Raw genomic sequence first — 24,198 nt, 5'->3', positions numbered from 1 at the left:
ACAACAGCCACACAATTGCTTGAATAAATTCAATAAGAAAAAAAATCCAGTATATGAATGCAATACCTATTCTAAAATGTTTGCAGTATGCATCATTAAAATGAACCCAGTTGAAACAAGTAATTTATTTATTGTGACAAGGTCACAATGCGGGGCTGAAATTTTTAATTTATTTAATTTAAAATATATACTCTACGCCTCAAATTAGTAGTGGTTTGCCTCTGTGTGTCATGCTTTTCCTTTAACAATAGAGTCGTGCCGGTTGTCTGTCTAACTCCATACGGAGTACGAAATCTATAGTGACTAGGGAACCAATGTGGCGGCTCCATAAAGAACATTGGCATCTTGACCTCGGTAAATATGTTATCGTGAAAGTGCCATCTCCGGGCAGAAAAATGTAGCTATTGCTACCAATCCGATTATCTTTGCAAGGCTTCTTTTGTTACTATAAAATGTAACAATGTATAAGATTGTTTCGTATTGTTTTATGTAACTCGCCTTCTTATTAAAAAGTAACATTCTTTATGCTTACCGTAAGCATCGATAATGCTACTTAACTGACAGTTATCAATGTAATAATAGGTTGTCATCAACACACCCATAAAAGTATACGTTGATCGTGTTGCTTATCACAATCCTTGCTGTTGTGATTATCGTGACCTCATGATAGAAATAGTATTGCTCGCTGTCACGTTACTTTTATAAAGTAATAAGTTATGAGTTTGTTCTCAGTCTCTTTTTAAATACAAATAAATCCTTAGAGGAAGAAGTTGAAGCATTTGGAGACTGTACAATCTAAGGAAAGGACATGTAGAATGGCAGAGTAGTCCCTGCTTTGTTAGGGGAACAATATACATGGGTGGTCAAAAAGTTCCCGGAAATGTGGTATGGCACTATAATGGTATGAATTGGTATGGAAATGCTTACCTAATTACCTTTTTTGGAACACAATCACACTTGGCCCATTGATCCTGCCACTGTTTGAAGCATGATTAGAAGGCTTCTTTTGGAATATTCAGGAATTTGACCATTGTCCAGAAAGTACAGACCTCCCAAACCATTTATGTGTTTGTACAATCTCAACAGTGTTCCTAGTGGTTTCTATGCAAGTTTTGTGTGGGTTGCAAGATGCAATTCAGAGGAAATGGGCACGAGTGGCCACCCTCATGCCATTTCCTCCAATAATGCATGGAGTCACTTGTTACTCGTCGTAGAGCAATTCCTTGCTGACAAAAAGACTTCCCAACTGCCATATTTGTAAGATCTTGCTCTGTGTGAATTTTGGCCATTCTGTATGCCAAAAATGGTCTCGAGGAAATGCATTTCACAACCATGTAGAATATCAAATCAAATGTGACAGCCAAACTCTTGAAATTCCAAAAGAAGCCTTCCAACAATGGCAGGATCAATGGGGCAAGTGTGTACGTGTGCACTCTGAACATAATAAAGTATTTCCATAGTCCTACCACTAATTTATAGTGCTATACCACAACACTGAGAACTTTTTGAGCAGCCACATAACAAGTAGCCATGCTAGCTACCAATGGTAAAAAAATATATTTCCTTAGCTCCGGTATCATAAAAGCAGATTCTCATGCGGTTTCTCAAATGGACCAGCAAATGAAGACTTGAGAATATTGCCAGCAGCCTACAGATTTCTCCTCCTCCTAGATTCACTTGAAGACAGAATTCAAATTATCTTTGTCTTATACAGAGTATTGAAGCTAGCAAAGCTCTTAAACTTCAACAGCCCTTCTTAATCTTTCTATCACATTGCATGACATTTAATGCAGTATTTGTGTATTTAAAGTTTCAACTTCTATAAATAAATACAGATATGACAATATAACTGTGGTAAACACAACAGAAAGTACAGTTACGTGATTACAAAACAAGAGCAATACTATGCCGAGCATATCATTTTAAATTATACAAGTAGCAACACAAACATGCCAAGTGTATGACAACAAAAATGTAAATGTATTATGTACTCGCTAGGGTCAATTACTAATGATTCTCAAAATTGAGTTTTAGATCAACTGAAGTGTATACGTACCTCTCCCTTGTTTCCGATTCCGCGCCACGATTTGGATCGTCGTTCGGTAACTTAAGACGACGTAAATGCAGTGTGGCTTTCCGAACTGTAAAAATAGAATCGTAGTGGCATGAAAATATAGAAATCTTTATTGAAAAATTCTAAGATACACCTCTTCCAAAAATACATCTTAATTATATAAATATATATATATATATATTAGAAAAAAAATTTATGTGCAAAATATACTTTAATTGTCTACAAATATACTAAACCTTTCTTATTTTTTATAAAATTTAACAATAATCATATTCACATAATTTTAATAAATCACAGTAGGATAGTATCTTTCACGCTACTCGATTCGCTTACTCGCAAACTAAACAGACCGGTGTAGGTTTTTTGATAGTAACGCCACTGGTCCTTAAACTAAGCACGCAAATTAGGCTACGAGTTTTTGGACTTCTTGTCCAAATAAATCAATGAATTCTTTTGACGAATTAGTTCCAACAAAAGCAAACAAAGGAGCATTCGCGACAGAAGTAAAGAAAGATGTCGCAGCTCTGGAAAAGAAGTGACAATGGCTAATCTGTATGTCACAAACGTAATTAGAAGAGAAAATTCCTTAGGCAAAATAATATATCATCATCTAAGCTAGTAAATTTCACGAATGATGGATACAATTCATCAAAACAATTCAAATTGCTGCTTGTCATTTGTCTTAACAAAATATTCATAAAAACACAGAAAAAAAATGGATACAAATATTGCCGTGCGTATACACGAAATAAAACTTCTAACAATTCTACAAAAATGCACATTTTTTACGCGATAAACAAACAAACGCGTAAAGTGGAATGCTAAATAATACATTTATCATATGTTAAACAACTTTTGTCTCGTCATTACGCAGAAAAATGTGTAGCATTTCATGATTTACGTTACTATTCGAGTAACTGTTTTGCCATTATTTGTTAACCGTTTATGCAAATGAATACAAAATTGCATTTTATAATTGAAAGTGTTTAGGAATGAAGGAAAATGGTAGAAAAATAAAGTATGGAGAGCTAATTAAAAAAATGGAAGACAAAATGTCTTGTAGATATGAATTTTTAAATTGGTCTCACATTAAACTATAATTTCTAGCTTTTTAACCCGAATGGAAGCGCATCAATTCAATTATGTTTGATTATCTATCTTCGGGTCTATTATTTTAACCAATTTTTGTTAATATAAACTATAAAACTCTATAACTTTTAATGTAGAATCGAATGAAACGGTGGGTCTACGACAGAGTCGAAATATCACCATAGAAAAGTACAAGTTATAGTAATTAAACTTGTGTAAATCGCAGCAAGTTAAATGCTTAAATGCCTGAATACGAAATAAATTGCATCGCTTCTAAAATTAAAGACAGAAAAATCAAAAGTTTACCTATCCGAAACCAATAATGAAGGATTTTGACACTTCATTAAACAATAATTGTTGTTTTTGATCCATTGTTAAATTTTAAACAAAGTTTTTTTTACAGTTAAAGTTTAATTATCCATAGGAACTTCACCAAAATGTATTATGTTGAGTGACTACTTATTAATAAAGTAATTAGTTTTTATGATCGACAGCATTTTAATTTGTTTCTTTTAACAGTGAAAGGCTAAAATTGCAATTCCCACAAAATTATTTTAGGAAAAAAAATATCACTTGTAGGAACAAAAGTCTTTCCACTTATTTACAATCACAGATACCAGAAGACTGATTAATTTGACGCTACTAATTGATACAAAATTTTGATTTGATATTAAAAATAATCCATAAAAAATATTTCTTCGAATCTAAATTTGTTATCTACCGCGTAAAATTTCCTTTATTTATGTTTAGTTAGCCATAAAAATTGGTTTATGACAAGAGGAAAGAATTACTCGCGTAAAAACTGTAATTTTAAATCTAAATTGGACTATTTTTGTCAGAGCAAAAAACACTCTGTAGAACAATTCAGCACTTTTCAAAAGTCAAAGAGCAAAATAAAGATCAAGAGAAGATGTCGAATCGTCCCTTAACGATGGGCATTTGGTCCACAGAATTAAAGTCTTTGCTCCAAGAAAAGTAACTTGACTTAGATTTACATTTGAGGATCTTCCGTAACGTTTGTGTCGCTAGAAATATACAGAAACAGCATCATGTGACCAAACAAGACAAATAAAAAGTAAATACGACTCGATACGTGCAAAGAATCAAATTATAAAGTTATAAATCTTCAAATTGACGAAAAAAGAAAATTTAAAACAAGAAATTAATTAATAAAAAACCAAAAATTTATCCATTAAATGCATTTCCTTAGAGCTATCGATTAAAATCATCAAATACTTTTGTGTGAATTCGACACCAGAAACTTCAGTCTTTAAATTATTTCTTTTGAATTAAAATTTTCTAATGTAGTTACATTGGGTTTAACCGATCATAAGTAATTCCAAATGAACAATTATAATAAAACTAACTAAATTAATTAATATGGGAAGAAATACTGTAATTATCTTTAATCACACTGTGGATGATTCCCATTGTCTCTCGCAATAAATCCAATAAAATGTCTTTTGCAATCTATTTATACATTAATTGAATTTCAACAAACAGGACCAAGAACAAATCAATATATCTGTTCCCCCCAAAACTGCTTTAAAGCCTGAAAAATTCTGAAACTTTTGTATTGTGTTACTTTCTTGGGCTTCTCTAATACAATATTCCTTACTGTTGACGACACAATACGAGGCAAGGGTAATTTTATTTGTAATATTTCATCAAAAAGTCAAATAAATTAACAAACAGTCATCCTTAGAAAGCAAATTTTACCATTTTTTGTCCCTATGCTTGTTTATTAAAATATAAATATAACCTTATTGTGACATTTGTGAGGACATAGTTATACATTTGCTTATTTTTAATCAAATTGCAGGTCATAACAATACCAAGATAATTATGCAATTGAAAAATTTCAACTTTAAACTAAAGAAATGAAAACAGAATGGATTAAAATAATATATTTAACCAATCTGGCAGCAAAATTTGCCAGATTGAAATTCATATTCGTTTCTTGTGTATAATGTGATTTCAAGTAGGAGTCGTTTTCCAGAGAACGCTTACATGTGACAAATCGTCTAATTAAATTAGAATAATAATAATTTACGATACAATAACTCTTGTAATATTAATAAAAGAATAAGTAAATTATTTTAAAACACATTTAAATATTTTGTCACCTATAATAAAACACGTAAAGTTATGTATTATATAAGGAACTTATTTCTATATACATTATGCTGTTTTGTCTTTCTGCTGGCAATTAATTTTCTCATTTGTGAATGAATAAGATTTATTTTTTTTTCCACTAAGTAAGGAATGCAAGTAAAAATATAAAATAAAATCGAAAAAATACAGACATAAACTCGTATGACCATTCGTAAAATTAACAGAACCAAATATATTCGCGAACGATGTTATGAAATGGAGCAAAAACTCGAGAAAAACTAAAAATTGCCATTGTATCAACATGCTAAATGGACATAAACAAGAAAAATGTATATCTGTACAACAAATTCTAACTCCCGTAGCCACAGCATTTTCTACATAATACGAACGATCTGATTCGATCAAGCTTTTTCGATATTAATAGCAAAGAAAAATCAAGTCAAATAGTATAATGTTTGACATTTTATAAAATGCAACTTTTACGAGATATTTACGTTAATTGCAATTGAATTCGTCTCAAAATACTTAGGTAATTCACAAGACGAATGTGAAGTTTGATAACATTCAGAGATTCTGCTTGCGGATGCAATATTCGGTCCGTCTGAATGATAGCTGCCTCAAATACATCTACAGATATATAAAATGAATTTTGTACTAAAAGTTTATAAATTAACTTTGTAATAAATGTATAAATTATATCCATAATGAATGTTTTCTTAAGTTATCAGATAATTTTAGTGAATTGTTGTTATTAAATTAAAGGTAAACTGTTACTTTATAGAAGTAACTGTTGTATTCGGATGAGGAAAAAAGCTGCCACAGAGTGTCGAGCGAAAAAAATAACCACAACCTGGAATGATTTATCAAAAGTAGCGATGAATTATGAAAACCAAATACAAAAAAATTATAGAAAAATAGTACAATAAAACAAAAATGAAAATAGTCTTGTTACAATGTAGTGGCAAAAACTCAAGTATGTTGTTCCCATATAAAAATGCATGGTATACTGTATGCAAGTCTTTCATCGATAAGTTTGTATGCATGTGAAATTAATAATCGAAATAATTAATATTTTGCAACAAGTGGCAGTGACTAAAATCGCACAATACACAAATATACTTTTTTTTGTTTTTTTTTTTACAAAGCATTTTACCAATCACGAAAGTTCTGTGTAAATCTAATTGTGACTATTAAAACCGTTAGAGCGTATTTCGAGGAACGCCAAACTAATTTCATTAGTTATCTTTTCCTGTTGGGTGTCTTGACGTATTCCATTCCTCCGTGACGTTGCCACTCAGAATCAAATTCTTTTTCGAGTATCTCTGCTCCACGCTTGCGGGCGAGGCCAGTCTCTTCTAAGCTTAATTCGCACATCTGCATGTCATCTTTGCCTGAAAATAAATTTAAATTTCGATAAGAGATAAAATAATTTACAACAAAATTGACTTATGAAGGTTATTGAATGATAATCTGTCACGTTTTTGAACAGTGAAAGATGAATTTTATTTTTTTAAGTTATAAGAAACGATTAAAATGATGGCACTCACCCGCCACTAGCAAAATCGGTGCTTTGTTGGGATGCAATTCCATCTGGCGAGCGATCCACTGACCATCAAAGTGAGCGTACCACCAACCTTTGTCTCCGGGAATTCCAGGTCTAACAAATGGTATACGAAAATATCGCTGCTTACTTTCGGGTAGAGACGACGATCTGGGAGGTAACGGAGGAGCACCTAGCATGATAATAAAAGTAATTTTGAAAATTCGTAACAACTTATAACCAAAATTAATTTATATATAAAGGTACACAGATGAATGCAATTACTTAAATAAACTTACAAGAAATATTACTGTAAAGTAAAATAATTAAATTAAAAAGTCATTCAATAGTCACTATAAACATCTAAATATAAGATTTGACAAGAATCATTTAGAAAATATAAACTCATAGTTACACGGTTAAAAAAAATAAAAATCAAATTACAGCCAAGAAAAGAAGATAAACAGGGATGTGATTAAGACAGAATAAAATGAATAATTCAAAAGTAAAACTTTACTTTGTTTCAATAAAAATTCTTCAAACAATACAATCTTTGTGATTATTGACATAGAGAATAGTAAACATACTACAAATAATGTAGTGAAAAATAGAGAGAATAGTAACGTAATAAAATATAGAAATAACTTTGAAAAATAAAGAGAAATTTCTGTATAAATCATTGTTTATGAAGAAAATTAAGTGAATTTGAAGAGTGTGTGTGTTATAAACGACAGGTAGCAGATAGTCATACAAAGTGGTAGAAGGAAATTTTTCAAAGATCACAAAGAAAACCTCCATGACAAAAAAAAAATATCGCAAAGACTTCCATCCAGAAGTGAATGGAGCAAAAAACCTATTTGCTTTATCCCTATGTAATACCAAAACTTTGTTGAAGTATTAAAAAAATCACTTACTAGGTTTAGTAATCGACAAAGGTGCTCTCTCTTCTAAAGCATTTCGCTTCTTATTATTTTTACTTTTCCAAGCGTGATAATTTTTAAGTCGTCTATGAAATTCTTCTCTACAAGCTTCCAATAATTCTAAATCTGTAACAGAAAACTTTGTTTAAAATTTTTAATTTTTCAATTGTTTATTGGTTAAGAAGCAGGTTTAATCGAGGAATATCAAATGAAATTTTAAAATTAGTTAGTAATAAAGTGGAAGAGCATTAAACAGTTAAAAACTAGCATAACACTTAATATCATTTCTATTATAACTTATAGAATAATTACTAATATCATATAAAGAATAATACTATTAAAAAAATACAAAATTAATTATTTAAGCAGTTCTTTAAAAGTATATTATGTAAATAATATACTTTTAAAGAGCATTTAAATTAACAATTTATTTTATTAGAAATTGTTAATTTAAATGAGAGCAGTCCCCGACTTCAGACAGAGTTTCACTCCATCATCGTAAGTCAAACGTAATAAATAATGGTAACAGGGCTGTAATTTTCAAATTGCATACCTATACATTCCCCCACTGCCGTCCATCCCACTCTTCATTAATCTTGAGAACAGAGATAAAAATTGAGACAATATATGGAAAGCTTAGGGGCCAGAGGTCCCGACTAAGTGCATACAAACTTATAAAATGTGAAGACATTTCACTCCAAACAATGATACAGAATTAACATCACAACCATCTATTGGCATTACAGAAAAGATGTATTTAAGCGAGTACTTTCAACAGTATATTACTCTCCTCTTCGATTCTCTGTGTATGATAATGCTGCCCAAAAAGGACAGTAGACATTTGTGTTGTTAATTCTGTATATACAAACTTCAGGTCTTGATTAGATGTCGCGTGATTTCCATTCAAAATCTTTACTATATTGAGCAATAAATTTAGTATAGAATCAATCCTTATAATAAGTCAAAATCAATAACTTATCATTCAACCTTCTAAGGTGTTTAGTATTCATTTGATCTCACATTTGAAAAATTTAACTAGCCTAAATATTATTATGTACAGTACATATGTATATTGTGATCTGTCGTGTGCGTATACTGTAATACAAAACAAAATCTCTATTTGGTTGTTTATTAATTATGATACAGTATCTTATTAACAAAGATTCACAAAAACATACAGATAGTCGACCACATTCAAAGCAATTAGATATTTTGCGCAGAATTGGTTTTATTTTAATTATTAAATCATCTAACCAAATTATAAAGTTGAAATCGGAATGAGAATCCCAACCGAGAAGCAGTTTTGCAGAATATTAGTTTTCTTTTGTGCTCTGGACACTAATGATACAAATGTGAGTTGTGGTTAAACATGAATAAATCTTCCAGTTATTGTTATAGAGTATGTTTATTGCCCAATGTTATATTAAACAGTTAATTGTTACACCAGTGTACTAATGATCCAGTTAAACAATTACTATTGTATTAAGAACATGCTAGTTTTGACTGTCGTAAATACAAATGATCTTAAGTCAAGAACCGACCATATACAAAATCATATAAATACACTCTTAATTAATAAAATTAGAGTAACAACTAGGTTTATTGCATAATTTGATGGAAAAGTAGATAAGTAGTGCTAGCTGAATTCCAAGATAAATAGTTTTTTCCTCTCTCTACTTGTGGACACCAAGAGAACCTTGGGGCCCCGATCTATTCAGGACGGACTGATCCCAGAAAAATTCCCTAGGATTTGATCCTGGAAACCTGGAGTGGTAGGTCTACAGCCACCTTGGCCAACTGACCACTCAAGAAAGAAATACTAAAATAAACATCCATTTATGCTAGTATTTGTATTCTAGCTCTTCCCACTCGAAGTTGCATCAAAAATTCTATTATTACCATTATAATTCCATCTTATTACTTTAAAGTATTACTTGAAATGCAAAAGATAACTTACCGCAAGATGTGTTGATGGCATCTCGAAGTTCCGAATACTTCCACTTAGAAAGATCGAATTTCTGATTAGCTTGTTGTTGTTTCTGCCTTTGAACGAACGTAGACCTAAACGTTTTTTCGATAAATATTTTTATTAATTATCTTATAAAATAATAAAGGAAACAAAATTAAATGTATATCAAACATTTCACAACAACAAACAGTTCATTCCCATTGTGTAATGTGAGAATCTGAATATGAGATTCATTTATTTTTATAAATTTTTAAAAAAATCAACGTAATATTTCGACATTAAAATTGTACATTTTTCCACTTTTTGAGGGAAATTAAGACAGGATAAGGAAACTGTATTTCCTTACCCAACCATTTACTTCCTTAAAAAGTTCATATCATATCCGATGACTAAATGCCCAACTAAACCAACTCGTGATCAGATGACAAAAACTCCTCATTAGAGAGAAATTTAAGTATTTAAGGGATTTACGCGCCAGACTCTAGGTGACTGTATCAGTTCGTCATGACCTTTAAGTTTGTGCTTGGTCTCCTAATCCACTTCCATGAAGTGAGAAAGAACATATATATGTCTCAGAGGTATTATACTAAATATTTTTGTAAACTCACTCTCTCTCGGTATAAGTTAGATGAAAGTATATTTAGAAAGGTCAATGATCTATACGTTATGTTTATTATATCTATTTTGTATTCTTTGTTCGATTAGTTTATTAAATATATTTATATTTGTTAAATTAGAAGTTGAGTGATTTTAGTTTAAGGTCAAACACCTACTCACTGCTCTCCCCCCTCAAATGTTTAGTTAAAGCCCTAAATTTCTTGGATTTATAATAATTTTAATCTCACGAGGCAAGACGTGATTTAACTTTCTTGCCTCGTGTCAGAATCCTGACAGGAGATAACACTTTTACGATCATTTTATCTCCAAATTCTTAAATTTGTATATTAAGGCCAAAAGTTAAGTGACAAAGTTAGCAAGTCTTACTGACTTGTCGCCGATAATTGTTTGACAGATTGTCCCTGTCAAATACATCTTCTCTCAGTAATAATAATTTATATATATATAATTATATAGCAAAAAGAAAATTCTTGCAAGTTCTACTCAAACTAGAATCTTTAGATATATCTAGGAACCTTATTTTCATACTAATCATTGCTAATATAAAAATGATCACCACCAAGAGAAGAAAAAATAATACAAACAGTAAAAGCAATGTAACATATATAACTAATAAAAGAACCGTATTTCTAACTTCTCTTGATCAAAAATTTTTACCGGCTTATACACATTATAAAATACAAAAACAGAATTAAAATTTAAATCATTGATTATATATTTGGCATATTTTGAGAAGAAATAAAAATATAAAAATAAAACTTTGATTTAAATTACCGTGGCAAAGACGGAGGCGTGCAGACCTCTTCGACTGCTCCGTTCATGTCTTGGGCAAGACGTAATGCCAATTCGTGATCTCTCAATTCTTGTTCTATCTGCTGCTGTCTAAACACAAATATTTACAATATAAATTTGCTTTCATATTTTTTGCAAAGTTTGAACTAATAATATCAAACATGCCAAGCTGAAATGCTGAGTTCCAATTTCTCACCATTTAATAAGTTATAAATATTTAAAAGGAAGAATTAAATAATATAATATTAAATTATATGTTAAAATATGTTTTTGATTGCTTAATTTTTTAAAACTCATCTCCACTCTGCGGGCCTTTTTTAGCAAGCTCGTTACTGGTTTTTGCCAGACTGGCAATGAAGTGGCTGGGTAGGAAGGGACAGAAACTGACGTATCCAAATGGACCACTTCCAAAAAATTTCCAGGTTTTTCGAACCATCCAGATTCAATCCAGTTCCCAGAGTGGCAGGCTGCCACCTATCCACTCGACCAGCCAGAACGACTATTGCAGCCATCCAAATACAGTCATTAATGGCTATCAATGACAGTATTATTGATGATGGCAGTTCAATATTTATTACAGAACTGTAGATTACAGATTGTACAGATAAGAAGCAAAGCCAAAAGTACTTTGACTTGAAAGGTCCTTTGTGCATCGCATAACACAAGAAAGTACTTCAAAAATCTGACTTCTTTAAAAAAAAGGATAACAAACTTCTACACATTAACTGGCATATGTCACAGAGTCTAAAAATAATAATAATTTACACAAGAATGTCTGAGCAAAGGCTTGCAAACTCATAAGATGAAAAGATTCTCCTTAGCAGAATCGCAGAAGCAGTAAAAGGCCAAAGAGGAAAGTTTCAATTGATACAAATGTTTACAAGTGACCAAAATTCTATCTCAATTTTTGTAAATTTACAAACTGGACATAGGCTTATTTAATTTCTTTTAAATGGCTTTCCGCATTTAAGAATGGAAGAATTTCGTGAAAAAATACAAAATTATTAACTTTACCTTTTAATTTCTGCCGCTTCTTCTTTAAGTTTCTCACTTTCCATTGCAGCCTAGAATAAATATAAATAAATTATATTTATAAATAAGAATTTAATGTCAGAAGTACAGTTGGGTCTTGTTTCGAACAGGATTGTTATCGGTTAGTGCAGATTTGTTTTTTTAGGAATGGCAAAAGGCTAGGTTAAGCCGCTCCTGGCATCATATAATACGACTCTTAAGCCAGAAAACTTCCGATATTTCAAACACAGAGAACTACCGAATAGTGCGCACTGTAATAAATACCAATTTGTATATATTTTTCTATTAATAAAAACCAAACATTGCAGAAATTGTTTGGCTTTTATTAAAGCCAATATTTCGAAACTGTTAAGCATTTTAATTGTCTCAACCCAAAATTTTTTATTCTGCTTTTCACATTCCCGAAATATTGCAAATTTTTTATTATGAGTTTTTCACTCTAGGCCATCAATATGTATATTTTCTGTGTGTATGCATAAAAGATCTGAATGTAACCGACATTCTTTTTTTTTTAAATTTTATTTCAAATTTAGAACTTGAAAAGGAAGATGTAAATTGAGCAAACATTTTTGGCTAATGAAGTTGGCCAAAAATGTCTGTTCAATCTTCAAACAATTGTTGGACATAAAAGATTTATTTTCACTGTCCTATTTTATCCCGAAAGTATAAAATTCCGAAACCAATCGTGTATTTTAATGCAGATTCAACAATCTTTTAATTGGAGAATATTGGTTTATTTTATCAAAAACTTGTCGAATCAAAATAATGTAAATGAGAAGTGCATCGAATTTCGAACAGTTACTGTAAGGAAAGCATTTCTGTAAAATAAAATTGATCTTATTCAATTTACTATTGCCGACCAATCAAATTTCTTAAGAATCTAGATTGAAAACCTTTTCTCTTCTTATTGTAATAACTTAAAATCCAGATTCTTTTTGTAATACATTTTTCTTTTTTTTTTTTAAACTCCTTCCACCCCACGGGCACCGAGAGGACTTTTTTAGCAAGCCCTGTGATGAGGCAGCCAGGGACAGAGTCCAATGCATCCAGATGGATCTCCCTAAAAAATTCTCGGGAGTTTTTTGACTTGTCCGGATTCTATCCCGGGTCCCTGAAGTGGTAGTCCGCCGCCTCACTGCTCGATAATCGCATAATTTTTTAAATAAATTCTAATGAATAGCACCATCACTTTATATTCCATAATTATGAATTTAATACAAAAATCTAAAATATTCACCTGTAATTTTTCTTGTTCCTTTTCGTATCGTATGGCACGTTCGTCTTCCAATTTTCTCACCGTTTCCATTTCAATTTTTCTAAAAAATATAAATTTGTCGGTATTGCCGCAAAGTAAAATAATCATACACTCAATATTCGTCGAATAAAAACTTTTCAAATAAATTATTTTAAAATTCTGTACATTATAAGTATGATAAATATAAACTGTACAGCCATCATTTATAATAAAGTAATAAATAGCAAAATTTTAAGATTAACTGGTCCAAAACTTCCTAAAATGTTTATAACTGAATTTAAAAAATTAGTTTATGTAATGAGAGAAAAACTAAAATTTGAATAGTTTAAAAAAATAAAATTCAAGTATGTAATGTATACTGCCAAGTGATAACATCATTAATACAACTGTTAATAGTGTCAAAAATTATTTTCAGTATCAATTTTTAGTTTAGTTTGGTTTGGTTGATAGAATAAGGCAACACAGTAAGGGTTGTGTCCCAGAAGGATTCTCTACAGGAACCCCTATTTAGGTGTCAGACACGTGAAGAAAACCGGGAAGACTCCTCATGGCCAATCCGTTGGTCGGACGCAAACTCGGAACTATTACTGGCATTCGATAGTTTTATCCATGTGGCACTGATGTATTTTATATTCAAGTGTTTATATGTTTTATTTGAAAAAATCTTGTATAAAAGTTTGTAAAATTTTAGAATTTCTATTCAAAATCAATGTAAAGAATAATCTAATTTTACTCTAAATCTACTCCAATTTTTAAAAACAATTCAATTCCAACAAGATACAAGAATCATCAAGACGAAGAAGAAAAATTATTATAGTAAAATTATATTACGTATGGTGAAATGAATATATTGAATGAAAAAGGAACCCACCGAAATTTCCTTCAAAAAATATTCTATTAACTTGAAAGTAAAATGTCAGCTGATTGTCTTATTTATTTATTTAATTCAATTGCATATTTTTATTTATTATTTATGACAACAAGATTAAAAATATAAAATTAACACACAAATGCATATTTCTATACACAAACAGAAACCTTTCTGTGTTATCAAAATAAATTTTCAAACTAAATTGAAATGAAAAAAGAACTAACTTCTGTCTGAGTTCTCCCTCTTCTTTCTTCTTTCTTGTTTCTTCTTCTTTTCTTATACGTTCTTTTTCTATTTCTTCCTGTATTAAACGCAAACGTTTCTGTTCTTCTGCTATTTTCTGTTGCTCCAGCTGTTTCTTCAAAGTTGCCAGTTGCTCGTTCATAGACCTTGTTAGAAGGTTGTAGTTTTCTTCTATTTTTGAAGGTGAAATATTTGTTGTCTGCAATAAATAACATTTAGTTTATACAAGTTGGAAAACCCACAAATGGTTTAAAATAAACTGAAAGTAACTGTTATTAAAAATTCTCGCTGGTAATAAAATATTTCATACTTATTTAGTGACGATATCGGTAAGACTAGCTGTATAACATTTATTGATTTTCATAAATTTTCCTAAAATCTAATTTTATATTTATAAATATATGTAAATTAATAGTTATTTATATTAATATTGTTACGGTCAATGATGTCAATGGCAAGTCTGTAACATTAACTTCCAACATTGAAGGGCAAGAATGTTGTTAACTGGCCATTAACATAAATTCTCAGTTTTGTTCGATATATGTCACGAATTTAGAGACCACTTACTGTATTATGACATTTTGCCCAGATATTCTTGTTACCGACTAACACTACCGGACACCATTGACACTCAAAATCAGATGATGTGGCTTCTCCCAAAGTTATTTCTTTGCCACCAATGATCTTAATGCATCATTCAACACCAACAGTTTTTCCTAAACATGAATATTTTACTATTTCTTACTTGAATACTTACTTGCCAATGATGTTTATATCCCCTTGTCAAATCTATGCATGTTTTTTGCTTTTATTAAAGATCAACAAATGACTTCTTATTAAATTAAATCATCCAAAATACCTCCCTTATCTCACAAATGCAGAAGCTTCTTTAATCTATGCAACTGGCACAGATACTGTAGAGTACACAGGACAGTAGAAATAAGGAGAAAAAACAGTATATAGCACAGTACACGCAGAGGTGTAGATGAATAGTGAAAATCAATCAATAACAGTTTTCTAACGCATAAATTTTTATGGTTCTGATTACACACAGATGATTTCAATATCACACAGGCAATTGTAGCACTGCAAAAACAGCCATTCTCTACAATTGGCTGAAGTCTGTTATGTGGTTTTAAAAAGTTTCCATTCGCACAACACAAAGCTATACTTCTGTCTATTCTGTATGATTGTAGGGGAATAGAAATAATAATATGTAACAGTAGTCACACAGAAGACTGAGAGATAATGATAATGCCTAGTTGTCTATAGTATCATCATTATTTCCCTTGTAGTGTATGAAAATAATAAATATGTAATAGGCTGTACAGTATTAAGAGAAATATATATACTGTATATATAAATAAACAAGATAACAGTCTGACCATCTTTAATTGATCTAGGATCATTTAAACTCATGTATACAAAATACAGATATTTCACACATGAGTTTAAATGAACTAGAGGTCTAGCAGCTAAAATTATTTTGAGATGCTGTTAAATTTTTTTTAAGATTGTTTATTTAATTTCTAATTTTAAAAGGTGTTTTAGTATTTAAAATATTGGGTTAGCCAAATGATTTTTACCGTATAAATAAAAAGCAAATTTTTACTGGAAGGAAATATCTATATTAAATAATGCAATTTCCTGCATTGTGTAACAAGGATTATTGTCGAATAAACACTTAAGTTAGTTGTTACAAATCTCTCATGTCTAGCCAGACTGGTGCAACTTGAAGATGAAAAATCCCAGGAATGAAATTTTAGAAACTACTTTTGGCACTTGTGCTTTTTGATGACATTTCCCCTACACCTTGCATAACTTTTTACAGGTTTGCATTGTTTTTTTTTTAAATAAAACAGCATTATATACGAAAAATGTTCCTTTTAGATACCCACCATTAAAATTATGCCAAAATTATAAAACAAACCCAATCTTCAAACTTTTGGGTTGGAGTGTGCAGTTAAATGTTCACTATCAAATAATCATGTGCTATCAAGATTTGAACCGAAGTAAGTTGTGTGTCGGAACATCCGAAGACGACTATTAATTTTATCCTCAAATAATGAATTGTTGCAAGCTAATAGAAATAATTTTAATTATAAAATTAAATACCTTGATCGTATTTATAAGATCGTTCATTTGAAATTCTAAATTGCGAACTTGTGCTTCGGATTGTTGTTTATCCTTTTTCAGCTGATTAATGATGGTCGACATATTTTTTGACTGTTCCCGCAATGCTTTAATCTTCATGATTGCCAGAAACCTAAGATGTAGAATAATTTTGATAAGCAAGTTATCTCTTTAATGCATACATAAATAATTAAGCTTAATTATTAATAACCATAAGAATTAATCATATATAATAATTATCTAAACTGACAGATTCTTTGGGTCATAACTAGGCTACTAATTAACTACAGTAAAGTCTCTCTAAGTTTAACTGTGTGTTAACTTAAGAATTTTCCATATAATACCATCTTGTTGAATTGAAATTGTTGGTACTTTTAACTCAAACCTATTTTTCCTTGTTCCTTCCACCCGTTGATAATCTGTGATCCTCATTCTTTTACATTCCACACGAATGCAGATGACTAAAATAAACAAACACTACAGCTATGTGCCGATCACGAAATGTCATTATGACCTCACGTCAAAGTGACGGGCATTCTGATTTGAACATGAGAGCACGCCTTCACAACACGGTCAAAGGTGTCATGAAAGGCATACAATTTTGTAATTATTCTGCAAACAGATTCCCAAAAAACATATTGACAACAGGAAATTTACGACTACAGAAAAATTTGAGAAAGTCGGATATTAAACTTACTAACTCAACAAGGTTTTACTGTATTTATAGATCATTATAACCCAAATAAACCAGCAGTTTGGTAAATGATTAACTTTTTAAATTACTTTAATAACTAATTTATATAGTAGCATGCACACAATTAAAATTATAATATAATAATTACTACTATTTATTAACCGAAGTCACTAATCAGTCATTTTAGTAAATAAAATAATTGCGTGAAATTTATTGTGTGTGTGTGAACTAATTCCTGATTAGACATTCTTTATAGCGGGAAAAAATAAAAATGAGGAATCTACTACTAAATTTTTCTGTGTACTTCTATTTTATAACTTTTTACTGTTAAAGCCTGTGTATTTTTGGATTTTAACAGGTACAAAGTTGACACAGGCCAGAAATATCAATTTCTGGTTTGTATGTGACTTACAGCCTGTGGCTTATGGTTATTTCAATGTAGATCATCGATATGAAATATTAAACTTTCTTGACATTCTTTTAATTTAAACATAATTTGTTTTTAATATTTATTCATTGGCCATTTTTAACGCAGAGAAACAAGCAACTTACTTTTTAATAAATTTAACATAATACACAACTTTATAATTATTTTTTAAATTCAAATCACAACATTCAGAGAATATTCACTTTCATAAGTAACTCACCTCGGACGATATTTCTTTTTGGCGAGATGCATTTTTACAGTTTTTTGAATAATTATAAGATTTGCTCTTCTGTATAATACTTTATTTTTTACTGTAAAAAACATATACATAATTATAAATAAACATTCAAATTTATTCATATAACTTTATTTAGAGCATCATATAATTACGTTATTTACTTTCTAAATATATAAATAAATAAATTCAGAGCAAAAAAATAACTAAAATGGTGATAAATTATCATTACGATACTTGATTACAAATGCAATTGACCATAGTAAGTTGCAAATTAAACAGTAATGAACTTATATAATGAATTAAATTCTAATTAAAATTGTGAAAATATAATAAGTTATTTAATTTTATAATTTACAAATAAAATTCCAAATTCCGCAATTACATTCTTAGCCTCTAAAATATATATACTGTATTTTATGGTGCGTAAGATCAATAGCCTTCAACAGGCTTCAGATAAATACACTAAATACTTTTTCCCCTAAATATTCTTTACTGAAAGGGAGTGCATCTCGTGCCTTAAAATATGATACATTATCTAAATCAGGGGTTATCGTAATGTATATCGTGGCAATATTTGCAGCTATAGAAAATAACTCCTGGCCACATTTGTGTGAAAGCATAACAAAGATCTCTCACAAAGTAGCAACCACATTTATTTGCATTTAGGACATCATCATCTAAGATAAATGAAATTCAGTCATCAAAATGCACCCAAAATGGCAGATATTTAGCAAGTAAAAACTTAAAGAATTGACTCTCTAAATTGGAGAATTGCGCAGAATAGATTGACGACTACAGTGGCTGCATTTGAGAACCCCTAATTTAGAGCTTATAGATAATATTCTTCACTCATTTTATTTAAAAATACTTACGTTTTATTACAGATAAGGCACACCACTGCGCTTTCTTCCATCTCGACGCCAATAACCATTTTTTCACCCTGTTGACGAGCATTGAAAGATTTTCGGGATCGGACTTCATAATCTGATCGAATTCTGCAAACTTTCCGGGACGGAAAAATACTTTGGTTAAGCCAAAGCAAAAGTCTTCTTCATTCAATCCTAAAGCTTTGAACAGTGCCTGCCAAAGAACAAGTTAAATGTAATATAAAAAAAAAAAAATAATCGACCATAATTTTTTATTTTTGCTGTTACAGACAAACTTTCATTACTTATTTTATTAATTCATTTATGAATAATATTAACAGTTATATTGTATAGTTTTATAATTCTAACTTTTGTGTAATTTGTATGACTATCGAATAAAACTGAAGATTGTAACTTTATATTTGTTAAGTTTATAAATATATTTTGTTTTTAATTCATGTTTCTAATCATATCCAAGTGTTTTTTCCCCGTTTTATATTTGAAAAATTATATAAAACAGAATCTGCTTGTTCTAATCACTTTGGGAATAGCTTATAACAACAATGGCCAAACTGTGGCTCTTCTAAACTTTTATTGTGGCTCACATATATTGGACCCCTATCCCTAATAAATCTATATAAATAAAAATGTGAATGTTCGTTTGTTCAAAATCTTAAATCTCCGAAAGTTCTTCACCAATTGCTTTGAAATTTTGACACAATGTTGCATTAGAATATGCACGTGTTTTCATATACCTACTATTATATAGATGTCACACAAAATTCCCCCCCGCAGGGGAGAGGGAAAGAATTAAAGCTTATCCTAAAGAACTCAGCTTCTACTGTACTATTTTCGATGCAATTTTTTATTTTTAACTGCATTTTCGTAGGGTACCACGTAGGGATGAAAGAAGTGTATTCCATAACAATGAAAGTGTTAAGAGAAAGCGGCATGCAAGATTTACATGTGCAGATGTGGTTTTTTGTGTTTTTGCGGAAAATCGAACATATTTTTAGACCCATCTAAAAATTCTCTAATTAGTCTGGAAACAGGAGGGACCTAATTCTTGCATTTGTAAAAATGGATAAAATTGGCTATAATGTAATAATCTTAATCTTCGCTATCGTTGCTTTTTGCCTGAGCAACACTGGGCTTATCTGCTAGTAAATAAATAAATTATATACATACACAGTATATAGGTTATATATAAAATACTCCAGTATAGGATATGGTGCTCCCACATATTTCGAATATGTGATGTATGGTAACACTCGCTAAAATGAACTACTACTGACTTTTTGTGTAAAACCAAACAAACTGCGTTAGCACCCAACACATCTGTCTCGTAGGCTTAATGATGCATCTCTGCCACACCTAAACCACTGTACCTTTCTCAAATCTCTCTTCGGCAACATCACCTACAGAGTAAGAGCTTTAATTTGATACCCGAACTGTATTTTTATTCCCAGCTATTTATTCAAACTAAACTGAGCAAACTGAAACTCTCTTTCAATTAATATAGAGATACATAAGTGATTTTCTAATAACGTCTCATAACAGATGGCACCACACACAATTTTAACTCTGAGCTGGCGTCGTAGTGTTTTATCTGATTTTATTGTAGATTCAATTAACAATAAACTAATAAATGAATTTGATCTTATACTACATTGCAGTTTTATTTTTCCTTCCAAAATTTACAAATAATAAATAAAAATTAAATCTCATGTTTGTTTATCTTAGAATTAAATTTGAAGTGTAAGATTAATACAAATATAGCGTTTCTCGTAAGTTCGATTCTCGACAATAAACTTACCCTACAAAACAGTCTGGAATCCAATCTTGCCAATTCGGCTGGAAGATACTTTTTGTACATATTGTATAACTCCGAAAACTGCGTTCTAGACGGATACCCTTGCTGCATTAATTCTAATACAGAAGTCATTCCTAAAATATTAAATATATTTAATTATTGAAAACATTTTCTAACAATAAAAATAATAAATTTTATTACAAATGCGCTTTGATTTATGAACGTTTAAAGATATAAATTTCTGAAAACACAAACTCTTGATGCAAATTTTCTCGACTTAAATCGCTAGAATGAATAAATAAATGATGATTTGTGAGCCGAACTCATATTTAGCCAATGAACTATATTCAATCATGAATAAAAATATTATTAAAAAATTAAATAAATTGAATTAAGTGGACTATAGTAGAAAAACATCAAAAACAATCTTTCAGATGGTTATTTTATATTAGAGCCCACTTAATTCAATACTTTATATTGTACCTTAAAGTATTATTAAGCATTCGTTATTATTTTAATTGGTATGTAACATTTCCATTCTTCTGAGGATCTTCTGAGAAGAGTGCTATCATTTTAAATTACAGTAATTATGTTAATTCTTATCTAAAAAGTATGTGGCATACACTAATTGATAGAGTAAATGTCAGTTTTTTTGTCTATCATCTGCATACAAGTGTCCTTTTGTCTATTGCCTCTAGAAAGTACTGTTAAAAAGATGGCAACTCTGCAACATAGAAGATATTTTGTTCTGCAATCTGTAATGTCAGAATCAGTCGTCGTCGTGCAGCATAATTTTTGGTGACTTTTTTTGTTGTGCAGACAATTTCAGTGATACGCCATGTAAAACAAACATTCTTACCATGATTCCAACACTGTAGACTGCAGAAGACAAAATGCCTTCTCTGTTGCAAAGTCGGCATCTTTATTTACGGCATTTCCTCGAGGCAGTGGACAAAAAGACATCTGAATGCAGACAGGAAACAAAACTTGGACAATTACTAAATCAATTGATGTACGTCACATACCTCTTGAATAATAATTAACATAATTACAGTAATTTAAAATGATAGCAATCTTTTTGGAAGCTCCTGTATATGTTTGATACATGTTATGCCTTAAAGCTAAAAGTGACTTTGGATTTATAAACAATCCAAATTACCCATAGTCTTCGACTCCCAACTATGTTCATAAATTCAAGTGCATCTGCATGTTGTTTAGTTTTTAAAAGTGTGAATTTAACTATTAATTAAACAACCTATATCTGTAAACATTTAAAAAATATTGTAAATTTTATCATATACAGTAGAGAGTCGTTAATCCAAACCCCGGTAATCCGAATCGCCAGTTATCCGAACGATTTTCAGTCGGACTGTGTCGTGCTGAATCGAACATTTTTGATACTAGATTTACTTCTAAAGTATAATTTTCGTGTTTTTATATTCTTCAATATATTTATTTTGTTTGTACAAAATAAAGAAATAATTTTTAAAGATACAATAGCCTCGATTATTATTATAAAAATTTTCGTTAGGCTTAAAATCGATGAAAATTCAACACGAAGCGACACGCAACGGAAAAAATTTGAACATCTGACAGGTTAATATATTTTTTCGTACATAATCGGTTATCCGAACAAATCACTAATCCGAACAACCCCAGTCCCCAATTGATTTGGATTAACAACTCTCTACTGTATTATAATAAGCAAGGAATAGAAAAATTGGGAATTATTATGCAGTTATTTTATGTAATTTGTTAACAAAATAATCGTAAAAGCTTAATAGAATTTTGTGTTAATTGTAATTGTTAGATTATTTATTAAAATATTGTTACATATTATTCTTATATATGCAAACATCGAGAATATAAAATGATTATTATTATTGACTGGAGTAAAACAATGGAAGTACATAAACTCGTAGATGTGGTTATCACAAGCCATGCAATATTATCATTCGTTTTAATATTTAATCTTATGTAAGGGCACATACTTTCCTGTTTTATAATCAAGGCCATCAAAATACGATCTTAAAATCTAAGTCAGTTGTTGCTGACTATTTTTTCCCTAACCTTTTTGAGAAATTTATCTCATCTTCAGAAAAGAACCTTAAAAGATACAAATATAAAACTTAACTCTTGTACACAATATATTTAAATATTTATATTACTTAATTACTACTTAGAAAATAAACTACAAAATGTTGTGTCTTGCTTTAGTTTTTTAAAAAGCAAATACATATTTTCATAAAACAAGATTTGGTCTGCTCAACTGACACACATATCCGATATGTTTTTTAAATATTTCTAACCAAACATTTTTAAACTTCTTTGGCTAAAAAACTGATGGACAACTGTAATCATGTGACAACAGACTATATAAACAAATATCATAGAAACTACAGTAAAGTTTACACTTCTAATTGTCAGAAATCAACATTTAATATCATTCCTTTGCTACTTTTGTTTAATAACATTTGCCTTTTGTTCTTGGAAAAACTATCTTATCAAAATTAATAATTTAATATTTATTAGAACAGTCTGGAAGAAAAGAATCAGCCCAGAGCGAGAGATGAACTTGCAACCTGCGGTGCGCTGCCCAGTTATGCCATCTAGGCCTCCGAGAGACTCTGCTTCCAGACACATTTAAATATTTGATATAACCATTCACAGTTACTCGCTTTGATAAGAAGCAGTGCCTAATGTCTACCTCTAGTACCAAATTACCTAATTTCTAATTATTAATTGTAGCAAAAATAGCCCAATTAATTATAGAAATCGTTTGGTTTAGTGAAATCCTGATATTTGGAGAGATAAATTAAAATTTGAAATTCTACAATAAAGCAGGATTTCACTAATTATAAAAGTTGGAAATTTGTCTTGATTTTATATTTAAATTGTTACCATGTGAATTCAATTATGTAGAAGAAAATGATAAACAATAATCATATTAATAATCAGCTCTACAATGTAATCTGAATTTTATAATTTCAATAACTTAAATAAAAGAGAGTTCAATTTTCGGAAAACAGCACACAAAACAACTTACCGGCACAGCGAAGTTGGTTTAATATTTGGCTTCCTTCGAACAGATGATCCACCATCCTAAAATTTGGCTTGATGCATCGAACAAAATGAGTTCCAGTGAGTGACAATTTCGTCATCAAATCTTGTAACTGAGTCCTGAATTTACTACCGACGCTAATAAACGAGAGCTTTCCTTTTAGACTTTGAGAGTTCGAATCTGCCGTAAACAGGTTTTTCAAGAACAAATTCTTTGATTCCAGCATTAAACTTTCTAAGGACGCGTGAAGTGCATCGTTATTCTTTTCGATAAACTTTGCCTAAAGATAAAAAGGAACCGTTATAATTGTGACTTTGTGCAAAAAATGCAAGATTTATAATTATTATTCTTAATGTAATGAATATAATGTTGAAATATAATAATATATATGAAACATAGCAGATATTGAAAAATTTTAACATTAAGACAACCTTCAGTTATCCAAATT

The 24,198-nt window shown here is 30.2% G+C and overlaps 1 protein-coding gene across 1 annotated transcript in view; it reads right to left on the bottom strand.

Annotated features, from left to right (window-relative positions):
• Nucleotides 1-2,166: 2,166 nt before the first annotated feature.
• jar (Myosin heavy chain 95F jaguar) overlaps nt 2,167-24,198 on the bottom strand; it is a 52,935-nt gene continuing 30,903 nt past the window's right edge. The window contains exons 14-26 of the mRNA XM_067268949.1: nt 23,736-24,030; nt 20,693-20,823; nt 18,883-19,090; nt 17,993-18,083; nt 16,634-16,784; nt 14,500-14,717; nt 13,387-13,465; nt 12,132-12,181; nt 11,100-11,207; nt 9,696-9,799; nt 7,733-7,864; nt 6,826-7,011; nt 2,167-6,669 (exon numbers count right to left, since the gene is read on the bottom strand). Coding sequence (XP_067125050.1) covers nt 6,518-6,669; nt 6,826-7,011; nt 7,733-7,864; nt 9,696-9,799; nt 11,100-11,207; nt 12,132-12,181; nt 13,387-13,465; nt 14,500-14,717; nt 16,634-16,784; nt 17,993-18,083; nt 18,883-19,090; nt 20,693-20,823; nt 23,736-24,030 — 1,905 coding nt within the window. The 3' untranslated portion in view covers nt 2,167-6,517. The remainder of the gene's footprint in view (nt 6,670-6,825; nt 7,012-7,732; nt 7,865-9,695; nt 9,800-11,099; nt 11,208-12,131; nt 12,182-13,386; nt 13,466-14,499; nt 14,718-16,633; nt 16,785-17,992; nt 18,084-18,882; nt 19,091-20,692; nt 20,824-23,735; nt 24,031-24,198) is intronic.

The sequence above is a fragment of the Centruroides vittatus genome, unplaced genomic scaffold, assembly GCF_030686945.1.
Source record: "Centruroides vittatus isolate TY-2023 unplaced genomic scaffold, ASM3068694v2 contig_1078, whole genome shotgun sequence".
Lineage (NCBI taxonomy): Eukaryota > Metazoa > Arthropoda > Arachnida > Scorpiones > Buthidae > Centruroides > Centruroides vittatus.
Note: the sequence above shows the minus strand (reverse complement) of the source record. Positions and strands in the feature narration are given on the sequence as shown.